This window comes from Scardinius erythrophthalmus (assembly GCF_964197995.2).
Source record: "Scardinius erythrophthalmus genome assembly, chromosome: 10".
Taxonomy (NCBI): Eukaryota; Metazoa; Chordata; class Actinopteri; order Cypriniformes; family Leuciscidae; genus Scardinius; species Scardinius erythrophthalmus.
This window is the reverse complement of record NC_138230.1, coordinates 28,850,594-28,863,211: the sequence shown is the minus strand read 5'-3', so window position 1 is coordinate 28,863,211 and position 12,618 is coordinate 28,850,594. Positions and strand designations below refer to the sequence as shown.

The 12,618-nt window shown below is 35.7% G+C and overlaps 1 protein-coding gene across 1 annotated transcript in view; it reads left to right on the top strand.

Moving 5' to 3' along the window:
• The first annotated feature begins 328 nt into the window (after positions 1–328).
• The window catches only part of zfpm2b (zinc finger protein, FOG family member 2b), a 56,157-nt gene continuing 43,867 nt past the window's right edge, over positions 329–12,618 (top strand). The window contains exon 1 of the mRNA XM_081376179.1: positions 329–715. Coding sequence (XP_081232305.1) covers positions 676–715 — 40 coding nt within the window. The 5' untranslated portion in view covers positions 329–675. The remainder of the gene's footprint in view (positions 716–12,618) is intronic.

Below are 12,618 nucleotides of genomic sequence, written 5' to 3'. Positions count from 1 at the left end.
GCACATTTTACCAAAATGTAGTCGATTATCCAGTCATAACATCCCATAAATTAACAACATTTGCAAACCACGCAATGCATACTGTAGCCTATACTGCAGAAATAGTATGCATGGTAGTGCGCAATTCTGAACACAGCCACGGTTTTGAGACACAGTTTTAATCTGTTTAATGTTACCTTTTACATTGTGTTGTTCTAAAGATTTCCAGCTAATATGATAAACATAACCAAAACATGTAACACTTTTTAAAAACAAAACAAAACTCCAAAATGAATCCAGAAAGTTATATTTTCACTGTATTTAATTAGACCTGATACAAACACATCCTGAGAGGAAAGAAGAAGAAGAACCCCGTAAAGGTATTAAATACTACAGTGCAGTGAGTGTGACTTGGCTGTAGTGTGTGTGGAGTGTGTAAGTGGTGCTGCAGCTCTACGGCGCACCGCTGCGCTCAAACCTCCTGCAACAAAAGCACAACACGCGCTCATCTGCGCTGTCAGTGTGCGCTCGGATCACAACACAACTTAACCCTCTCTACACGACGACACCAACTAACCCTGACTGGAATCAGACAGACACTGAAACACACCCGAGTCTTACACACAGCGCGTTTATCTGTGTTTGGATGAATCGCAGTACCATTGTTTAATCTCGAGTCCAGCGCGCGGAGCAGGAATGTCCCGGAGGAAACAGAGCAACCCAAAGCAATTCAAACGTGAGTTTGCCAACGCGGATTTTACTCATGCTTTTTTTCTCTCTCTCAGATGACAGTTGTTTATAGTAGTTTTATTGCAGATAAAGTTTAAACAAACGTTTCTTTTAAAGAGATTTGATATGCATTAAGCTATTGATCAAGTGATTGATTGATTGATCGATCGATCGGGGCAGTCAGATGTGGATCAGAAAATCAAAGGCTTGTTTTGTTTCAGTGTATGAAAAAAATATTCTTCTTCTTTTCTTTTATAATATAGAACATTTAAATTTTGAGATCATTGGAAAGTTTGAAATGTAGCGTACAACTCTTGATTTGTCTGAATGGCTGCATGCAATGTTTGTGAAGTATAAACCATGTGCATTATTATTACTTTTAATACAGTGCTTTTAATAAACTGAGAAGTATACACTATTTAGGCAATATATATATATAAAAAAATTCAGAACTTCCTACATTTTTCTATATTGTTTGAGAAATTAATGTAATGAATAAAATGTATTTGGAGTGAAAATAATGCAACCTGCAAGTTTTAAAAATTGCAATACTATGGCACTTCTTTGAATAAGGCAGACATTGCAAAATAGCAAGTATCTGTTAATGCATCTCGGAACTACAGAGAAGACCTTTGGTTGACGCTTGGAGGAAATTCAATTTTTATTGAAGCAGACTTGAAATAACACAAGGACAGCTCTCCAAAATACGTAATTTATTTTCAGTCATGGCACACCTCACTGGAGTTTTTATAGTGCTGAAACTGTTTGCTTAGCAGTCCAGGCATATCAGCTCTCATCATGTCTGTTTCTGCTTTTCAAGGTCTGCATTATACAGAAGGCAGTTGTTGTGATATCTCAATCTGCAGACGTGTCCCACATATTTCTGGAGTGATTTGAAACACTAGCACACAGCAGAGAGTTCTTGAAATGACTGTAGGCTAGAGAGCGCAGCAGCACCTGTAAAGAGCACAGCTTTACCAGCCACCTGCTCATAGCAAAGGACAAAGAGGTTGTTATGGGTAGAGACGTTCCTCTCTTTTTTTTTTGTTACATTTTGTTCCCAATTGAACGCACTTTGCCCTGTTATCTGAACCCTGGCGATTCGCCCTGGATTTTCATATTTTGCCTATTCCATTCTCTGGTGTGCCCTCTGTGAAGCAGATAAAGCCAGAGCACTGAAAGAGCTCCATTAATTTGCCCCGATGACTGTGGCGATAAGGGCAGATAATGGGCTAGATAAGCTGGGGAAGATATACCATCAGAGACCCCATTATTACCATTAGAATTCCAGGCCAGCAGTCTGTTCCAGCCTGATAATCCCTCCCCCATCCTCCACTTCGCATGATAAGACAAGGAATAGTCAGTCCGCACTCTCTTTATTAGCCCGCCTGGATATTCCGATAATATGGTGATAAATTATGTATTTTCTTTTCTCCAACTATTTTAGCCCTATTGAAGGATCTGTCTTTCTCCTTATGGAGAGATAAAAAGGGCATTTTGGGTCATCTTTTTTTTTTTCTCTCTCTTCCCATGCAGCCCTCCCCCTCTGCTGCTGTTTAGGGTTTTATTGTAATAAGAGTTTGATGGTAAAGTGAGATTGGATGGCCAAGGTGTCTTGGTGGGAGAGTAGCCGTCACTGCTATCAGATCAGCATCTCAGGCACAGGCTGGTACCAGCTGTTCATCTCAACCTCTTATCACCTCCATGGCCAAACGCAGTGTAAATTTGTACAAATTGTTGGTCGGTGCAAGGCGGATTCTCCAAATAAATGACAGCGGATTAAAAAGCCAGAATGCGACGAGTCTAGGTGTGGTTTCCGTACTAGCATAACATCTATTTTTCTCTCAAACTTAAACTTCATTTTCATTGTTATGTTGAGGGAAATTGTCTATGAAACAGTAAATACTGATTCTGCATTTTATCTTTGAATATCTTTGTATTTTTAATGCCAAACTGTAGATTTCACAGATTGACAAAAAGTGTCTTGTCTCTAATGCAAGAAAAAAAAAAAAAGATTCTTTCGTCCCCAATATTATAATAGTTTTTAACTGATATCCATATAATGTACGGTCAGGCCGTCATTAATGCAAAATGAACCACTTCAGAAAATGCAGCGGCCTCTTTATTTGGATTACTAAATGTTTTTGGTCATAGTTAATGTGACGTAGGCTACCTTTGGTTGCTTTGTTAGGATACCTGTTTGAACATGAGGTGAACTGATACATACATCTACTAAAATCACCTTGACAGTAAAAAAAAAGTCTTTGCAGAAATGAGTCAAATCAGCATTTGTGTGCTGATATTGATATTTTGATATTTAATTCAATGATATTGACATGTTTTTAATGCTGCGTTCCATTTATCTCGTCGTATCTGGAAATGACGTCACACCCGAGTTGACCGCGTTCCAGTAAACTGGTCAGAAAACTAAGATGGACCTGTCCAGGCAAACCTTTGTTGTGCTTGTTCTTTCGGAATACAAACACATAAAAAAGCACAGATTTTGCACAGATAATGCCGAGCATCATGTCCACAAAAAGAGGTTGGATATTGCGTACACCACTAAGTTTGAGACACAGACAAACAGAATTGCTAATAAACAACAAAGTACTACTGTTTCACTATGTTTGATGCACTGAGCAGCCATATTGGATTCTAAAGTTGAGGTTGTTGCACTTCCCCTCAAGTTTCCCAGTCGCAACTCCGACTTGAGGGGACATTCCAGTTAAAATTTCTTTTTAAGGACTAGGACTTTCCCACTTCCGAGGACAAATGGAATGCACCACAAATGTAACTTAAAGGGTTAGTTCACCCAAAATTCAAAATGTGTCAAAATTTTGTCATTAATTACTCACCCTTACGTCGTTCCAAACCGTTTTGTTCATCATGACTTTTGTTTATCTTCGGAACAAAAGATATCTTCTTGATGAAATCTGAGAGATTTCTGTCCCTCCATAGACAGATACGCAACTGAAACTTTGACGCTTCATAAGGTGCATAAAGAGATTGTAAAACTAATTTATATGAATTAAGCGATTTAGGCCAAAATTTTCTGAAGAGACACGATCGCTTTATATGTCGAACAGATTAAAATTAGTCTTTTATTCACATACACATTCATCACAGTTGTGGTAAACGGTAACGGAAGCATGATCGCTTGACGTGCGAGTACATGAGGTTCATTCTCGTGTTACGCAGCACATTTGAGCTTCCGCAATGAGGTTTGTTCTCGCGGGTCAAACAGGTTCGGTTGGACCTCAGTTTATGTTCGCTGATCAGTGTTTATATATGAATAAAAGCCTCAATTCAATCTCTTCATCATATAAAGCAATCGTGTTTCTTCAGAAAATTTGGACTAAACCACTCAATTCATATTAATTAGTTTTCCGATCTCTTTATGAACTTTATGAAGCGTCAAAGTTTCAGTTGCGTTGCTGTCAGTTGAGGGACAGAAAGCTCTCTTGTGTTCCCAAGATGAACGAAAGTCTGTTTGGAACAACATGAGGGTGAGTAACTAATTAATGACAGTATTTTCATTTTTGGGTGAGCCCTTTAAGTGTCCAAATGGTGTTCACTGTCTATGCTTCTAACTACTGAATGTGATAACTATCTATTTCAATATGGTGTAACTGCCAATGAAGATTTGCCACATAAGCTAGTTTCAGCTCTTGTAGCAGTGAACTGTCAAAGTATTTCTCTTGCTCTCATTGTTCATAATACTTAAATTATTTATTTGGTGGCTGTCATTCGTAGTTGTCGGCGCTAACTTTGTGCTGTCAGAATATGATAATTTATTTCATTATTATACCCTATCAAGGATGTCAGATTTGTTGCCTCTCCTTTATTCTTTTTTTAATCCGTTTTGATTAACTTCATCTGCCAACTGTCAGCGTGAGGCATCCCTCATTCGTGAGCTATCTCTCACAGATCAGTGCAATATGAAGAGAGGGCTTATTGCGTGCCAACTTTCTCCCCAGCATCTGTTCAGCACTAATGAGCTATGAAGTGCTGTGGCTCACTAGGCTGCAAAAAGAGGAGGGGAGATGGAGAGGACAGGACAGGAATGCCATGCAACTGGCTCACCCTTCTTTAGGTACACTTGGAGAAATCCGGACAGTTTAGGAATGTAGCCACTATTTGTCTTTGTTAGTTGCACAGAACAATTCCACAACTCAGTGATTTGTAATACATAGATTGTGGTCTAAAGCAAAAAGCCACAAGAGGCTGTGTATTACAGTAAAGTTAAGGGGTAAAACCACTGCAATCCACAGCCTTGAGGGACTTTTAAAAAAAATGGTGCAAATGCAATACAATATTAATTATTACCAAAATAATAATAAAGAATAGAAACACGGCGGATGATAATGATAATTTTATATATATATATATATATATATATATATATATATATATATATATATATATATATATATATATATATATACACACACACACATGCTACATTTCAAAAGTTTGGGATCGGTACGATTTTTTACATTTTTTAAAAGTCTCGTTTACACTCACAAAGCTGCATAATTGATCAAAAATACATTTTAAAAACAGTAATATTGAGGAAAATTATTAACATTCAAAACAACTTATTTCTGTTTGAATATATTTTAAAGTGTAATTTCTTCAGTGTCACATGATCCTTCAGAAATAATTCTAATATGCTGATTTGAAGAAACATTTCTTGTTATTATAAATGATGAAAACAATTGTGCTGATTAATATTTTTGTGGAAATTGTGACATTTTTCAGGATTCTTTGATAAATAGAAAGTTTTTTTTGAAAATATTTATAAAAAAAACATTTATTTGAAATAGAAATAGTTTGTAATATTATAAATGTATTTATTTAATTGTTCAGTTGGTATTGGCTTCAGTTATTGAAACGTCTATCAATCAACCAATACAAAAAAGAACCAAAAAAAAAAAAAAAGCAGACAAAAATGTACAAAAGACTGTCCTTAAACAGCATCTGTAGGCAGCCTCTGGGACAGTAGCTCTAAAAGAGGCCGACAGAATCAATGCCAAAAACAAGATAAGCGAGATGTTTATTTGACGAGCCTTTATCATTGATGCCCCTGCCGTGCTAGATGTCCTATCAGTGAGGTCCAGCGGCTCTAAGGGAACACGCCACTTTTATTCTCCTCACCTTCATTGAGCCTTTAGAGTTCAATGATGTTAAATCAATAACTGTTGTCAGATGCACAAACTGGTGGTTGGTTTTGAATGAGAACAAAAAGACGGCTCAATTAGAGTGTTTGTACTTAAGATTTGTTAAAGAGCTTGTCCTTCAAGTTACACAAATGTCCCTTTAAGTCATGCCATTTTACATGGCGGCCATCTTGGTAACTTTTTTTTTTATGTCATCTGTAGGCAAGTTGTCTACTTAAATGGGAAAAGATAGAAATTGCCAAAACTGTTGATCAAGATTACATTTGAACAATATATGTCAAATCAGCAATACATTCTAATAACAAGGGTATCATACAGCAAATAAAACAACCATAATTTCACTTCTTTAGCTTTAGCTTATTTAGCTTTTTGAAAGGCGGTACTTCAATACTCATCTTCCAACTCTTCCATTTATTGAAAGTGCTCCATGTTCTCCTCATACTATTTTATTTCATAAATCAAAGGACTTTCATTAATATTATGACTCATGAGAGAGACTTTTGAATATTTTCATCCTGTTAATGGCTCCATGAAAAAGGAATTGCTTTGTTGACAAACTAAAGAGATTATCCTCAGTTTCACAGTCAATGCTTATGCCTATTCCAGACTAAAATGCATGTTTGAGTTGTTTTAACTGAAAGCAACTTGCACTGAAAAATCTTAAAATATATCAGTGACATTGTTTTGCCTCATGCACACCAGTAAGGTTTTTTTTTTTTTTTCTAAGGCTCGTTTATAAAAGCTACTTAAATGTCCTAATTGAACTAAGACCTAATCCTGGCTTAATCTAAGCTCTGTCTGTTAAACCATGCCGATGTATCATAAATGTACTTAAATGAGCGATCTTGGAATATGCTTTCTTCTGTAGATTGATAAATGTCTCAAAATACCAAACAACCGAGCAAATTCTCTCCTGGCCAGTTGTGGAAATGAAGTATATCTTCCTTCTGTGAATGTTAAGAGTTCTGTATATGTTAAGTCTGTTACCTGCAGGGAAGTGCTGGGATTTTGATTAGATCAGATCGTTACAATATCACTTAAGTGATGGAGAGAGAAATATATATAGTGCAGCAGATTTCAGAGCTGTTTGTTTATTGGAGGCATTCATTTTAATGATTAGTGCCTATCCAAACAAAGATGTTAAAAACATGAAACGGTCAAAAATGATCTGGTATTTGGCATAAAAAGTCTTATAAAATGCTTAATAAATGAGTTATTTAAAAAAGCCAAATATGTTTGATTGTACAGTGGCTGTTGGTGCCACAATATATGGTGTTTGTTGGGATTAGAGAGCTCTGCAGTCTAATTTTAACTTCAGCACCTCCACAGCAAATGTGATGGCATGCTTTTAAATGCGGAGTGGAAAATCGCTAATGGCACAAATCCGGGGGACTAATAGGTGATAGCTGAAGTTTGTGCAAGCATCTTTTGCGAACTGCGCTTAAAAGTTCATAATTCAAAGTGCTTTTGGGGTTCAGTCTGCAAAGCTGTTGATATCAAGTGACAGCCTTTAAGTTCTTTAATTACCTTAGTGATTGCACAGCACGCTTCCAGGATACTGGAATTATGTTAAAGCTTAATTAATAGTTATGCTTTCTGTTTATATCAAGGATTTTTCAGAAAATTACATGTCATTTGTTTGGAGTGGTTTATTTGCCATGAAGAATGAACAGAATAAGGATCATGACAGATAAATTACAAAAAAGATCTCTTTAATATCGCTGTTGTTTTACCCAGACAGTATATTCACAATTAGCAAATGGAGACTTATGTGTAAGTCTGCCGCTTCTCAGATTTTTCTCCTTGGAAAACAACCCAAACTCTCACATGGATCTCCCGTAGACTTTCAGAAGAGTTTTGTGAAGTCTCCATTTAAAAGCCAGAGATCTCAGTATGATCTAAACAAATTACATAATACTACTATTTTCTACATTTATTTTAAAGCTCCATAATCTGACTGTATACCAAAAATAATATCTAATTTGTTTATTTGTATTTATTCTAAACAATAGGATAATCATAGTTGATACTTAAATGAAACATAATGTCCTCAATCTCTGTCTTATAAAATAGCCTAATGTAAATTTACCATTCAGTAGAGTAAATGCCTGGATAATGGAGACTTTAGCTCTGATTTAATAGAATTGATTATCTTATGGTGGATTGATTTTGTTGAATTCAGATCTTTGAAGTCAGAAAATCGTTTTTTTTTTCAGACAAGGGTGCTGTAGGTCATTTTGTTTCCTCTCCAATCACAGTTAACACAGTTTCTCCATCCAGATGTCAGCTCTTATACGAGCCATTGTTCCTACACTTCTCCCTTAAATACTAGCTCAAGGATAAGAGAGTGTATTATATGATGGGATCTGAATCTTATTCATGTTTCTAGGCTGTGTACTAATCGTTCATCTAATCTCATTTAAAGATACAGCAGCACAAAGGCTGTTCATGGGAAGGACTGAGCATATGTTGGGGGATTATGGGAACATGGTGATCGCTAATGGGGATTCTGTAGGCTAAAAGAAAAAAAAAATGTATTATTGACTGATTAGTCATGGGTTTATTTTTCATTCTTCCTAACCATCACAGAGCAAACAAAGATGTATATCACTGAGATGCAGCTGTATGAGAATATTAGGTTAATCTTCATAAGGTGTCCTTGTTATAGTGTAATTATACAGTGCATTTAAATATTGAGTAATATTAATTAACAACATAATGTAAGGTTAAGGTAGAAGTTTGGTTTAGGCTTAGTTGCATGTAATTAATTATGGCTAATTTACTGTCATTACTACAGTAAGTACACAGTAACGACACTGTAAAATAAAGTGTTACAGAATATTATATTCTTAGCTTAAACTATTATATTTAGTTCCTAGGTAAACTGCATAAAAAAAACACAGTAACTACACCAACACTATACCCTTGTGGAAAAAAGTACACTTTGCTATACTTTTAAAAAGAGTACTTATTATAGAAATAATTCTTTAAAAGTACATACTTAAGTGTGAACTGAATGTAATGTCATGTAAAGGACAGTTAATTGCATGTTTTTTTGTTTGTTTTTTACAATTAAATGAAAATGTATTATAGTTTAAATTTATATTAAATGCAGTTAGCGGAACTTTACTCACACTTTACACACTTAGGACTTAAGAACTTATTTATGATAAACTAAAATATAGTATTAAAATATTCTAATTACACATTTACATTGAAGTTGCAATTTATTACATTTAAAATATAATAACTTATTGAATAACAAACTACAGTTAAATTAGAACTTTGCATGCACTTTAGTATGTTTGTCAAACCATCAAAATAAGTGTACTTCTTTAATACAGGACAAAATGTTGATTTAAAATGTATTTTAAAGTAAAATTTTTAATTTGACATTATTACAAAGTGCACATTTTAAAAGTGTGTTAAGAAACATAGTCATGAAAGTGGACTCTTTAAGTAGACTCAAGTGGTCTTTATTTTCATTAATATCTTATTTACAAGTACAGTTTAAAAAAAATGTACTTTTAAGATTTAAAGTACAACAAGCACACTTCTTTTTCACAAGGGTACAACTTGAACACATGGCTAGATAGGCAACAGTACACCATAGTGAAAATACTGTACTCCTATCTATCTCAGCCTGATTTTATTATTTGCATCAAATTAAATGAGGCATCTGCTCTGACTAAGATCTTCTGGAGGTTCAAGTAGATGTTCTCCTAGGCCCTGAGACACTTTAAATTACTTTCTTGGCTCACAACTTTTCTGAACCCTCTCTTTCTCCTTTTCTTTCCATTCTCTACATCTCTCTGGTCCATCTACTCCTTCACCCAGCAGAATGACTGAGAATGAGATGTTATGCCATGAGGTGATCGGGCATGCAATACAGTGGCAGACTGCCACAGCTGTTTGTTTGATGTTGTGCCGATGTTTAGGAGGAGGAATTCAAATCTGACATTCACACAGAGGAAAGCATGGAAAATTTGATTCTGTTTGGAAATGCAATCAAGCATGCTGCATCTTAGTTTTTGTGTTATGTTTTCCTTAAAGCAAACTGTATTTAAAAATTTCAGATATTAAATTAGGCCCAGGTCAGTTTTTGGATGATGTGCATGTTTGCAATACACAGTTTATGCACAGTGTAAGTGGTGTGATCTTAATGCAACACTGGCATACTAATATGCTGTGTACTGAGTACTTTAAAATACATGTGAAACAGTACGCAGTTAATGCATCAAACAACACAATAGTGTGCTATTTTACTGCAACATGACCTCATTCAGTTTAATTCAGTGAGGGCCATTCAGTTACCATCTTAAAAATAACAGTTATTTAACATTTTTAAAACGCGTATTAACTTTGGACAGTCCAGTAAAATAAAAGTCAAAAAACAAATGTTAAAATTTACAAAAGTTATACTACTCTCATAGTTTGATTAATTCATCAAATTGGAAATGGAAGGTCAAGTTAAGTGCATTGCATTGTGGGATACAGTATTCTGTGTTGTATTCTGCATATTTTGACGAATGTAGGAAAATTTGTCTCGTGCACCGTTTTAACTCATCAATCTTTGGCCAGATGTATAAACTATACTGTAAAATACCAGAATAGAACGGAGAGGCTGAAATGACAAGGAAAAGAAGGCTGATTTCCATGCGGCTCGCTGCTGTCAGATTGAATTAGCTCAGGTGTAATTAGAGCGCTGGAGAGCGTCCTGCTTTTGGCTGCGGTGTGCGACGGGGCAGCATGGCTCTACACTGAAGCCAGCTGATACAGAGCCGGGCCGCTATCACCATGCAAACACACGCCTCCAACATCGCAGGCGAGCAGCAAATCCAAGCATGAAATTAGCAGTCACTCAGATCATGCCCGCATACTTGCATATTTCACTTAGTGTGTTTTCAGCTTTGTGTGTGTGTGTGTTTTAGGGGAAGTGTTTCAGTGGCTAGCTGGATTTTAAGTGCAGTGTGTTCTGGTGGAAGGAGGTTAGGAGATTGCAGACAGCATGAGCTCTTAAATAGTGACCTTTTTGTTTAATTTAAAGTCAATATAAAAAAATACCTTATTTACTTACTTCATATTTCTTCATAGTCTTATTTTTTTGTTGTCAGCGCACGTTATGCCAAAACCAATCTCCATTTAAACTGTAATCAAATTATAATAACTTACTCTTCCTCCAAATTGCCCTTGCTTTTTGGCTGACGTCACCAAGCGTTCTTTTTCCAAGCTCAGCATGATTATTTATTGCAAATTCTGTTTGAATTATTGCAGAAGTAAAATTAATCAGTAAACACACATTCTCAACAAATTAGAAATATCAAATCTGAAAATATCTAAAGATGGAAGGAAAATTCACAGATGCAATATATGTAGTTTCTAATCTATATATCTATATAAATGTTATTAGTTTCACAGATTTATTCACAATTACGGTAACTTACAGTCATGGGATCAATTCATAAAAAGATACTGTGATGTGACAAACTATCAATGAAACAATGCATATCATGATATTATTGTAATTTACTGGTCATTTTGCAGCTATTTACCTTGAAAATCTATAAGCTGTATAGCTATAAAACAGTGTATTCAATATCAATAGTTACTCTTAGAACTCCGTTAAAGATTTGCCAATAAATTATTCAAAGATTAAATCGTCTGCTGAGCACTTTTATTTATACTCCAAAGGAATTTTTGAAGAAATCTTTTTATACTAAATTTTATGCCTAAGTGGGAGCTTCATTAAGTCTTCTGAGCTGTGGAGGAGTAACCTCTGAGCAATAACATTGTCCGTTGGGGAAGGCTGAACTTTTTTGTTTTTGCTACAAGATCAAATATGGTAAAACGGTGACCTTGTTCAGCACGTCTCCTCTCATTACATCTGTGTCTTGATTCCTTTCATGCACACAGTCACTGCTGCCCTCCTACAAAAGGGCCATTCATAAAGCTAATGAAAAGAAAGGGTTTACTCACCCAGATCACAACATCACAGCTCTCTCTCTCTCTCTCTCTCTCTCTCTCTCTCTCTCTCTCTCACACACACACACACACACACACACACACACACACACACACACACACACACACACACACACACGCACACACACGCACACGCACACAAAGAAAAACCTAACCCTAAATGAAAACCTTTAACATGTTTTAAAATAAAAAAACACACAGACTCTCTCACTGAATGTACATTCATCCTTACAGGTTTCATCCCTGTAAACATGGAGATGTAGAAGCCAGAATATTTTAATATCAAAGGTGAAAAAGACTTCTGTTTAATTTCGTTCAGGTGGGTGTTACTCCTCATGCCCTCCGATTGAAGAAAAAAAAAATTAATATGCAAATATCAAAGTTGGTACAGCTGGAAGGGAAAAGGACTCTCTTGATAGAATGTTGCCAATGTCTTTTTTTTTTGACAGAGGAAAGAAATTAATCAAAAAGAGAAAAATGAACTTTGTGATTGCATGGGTGTACCACCCAAAGGCATGGCAAGCAAATGAAAAATCAACATTGTACCCACTGATAAGGCAAATTCATAAGAAAGTGTGCTATGTCTACCTTCAATGCTGCTGCTTGCGTGAACAAGTTATCTTGGAGCAGACATAACCTTAGGCTTTGGATCTGTTCCTGTGTTGGCGTTGCTTGAACACTTCGCAGTTGCCTTCATTTATACTGATGAAAGGTACAAAAACATTATAAAAGAGATATACTGTCATAT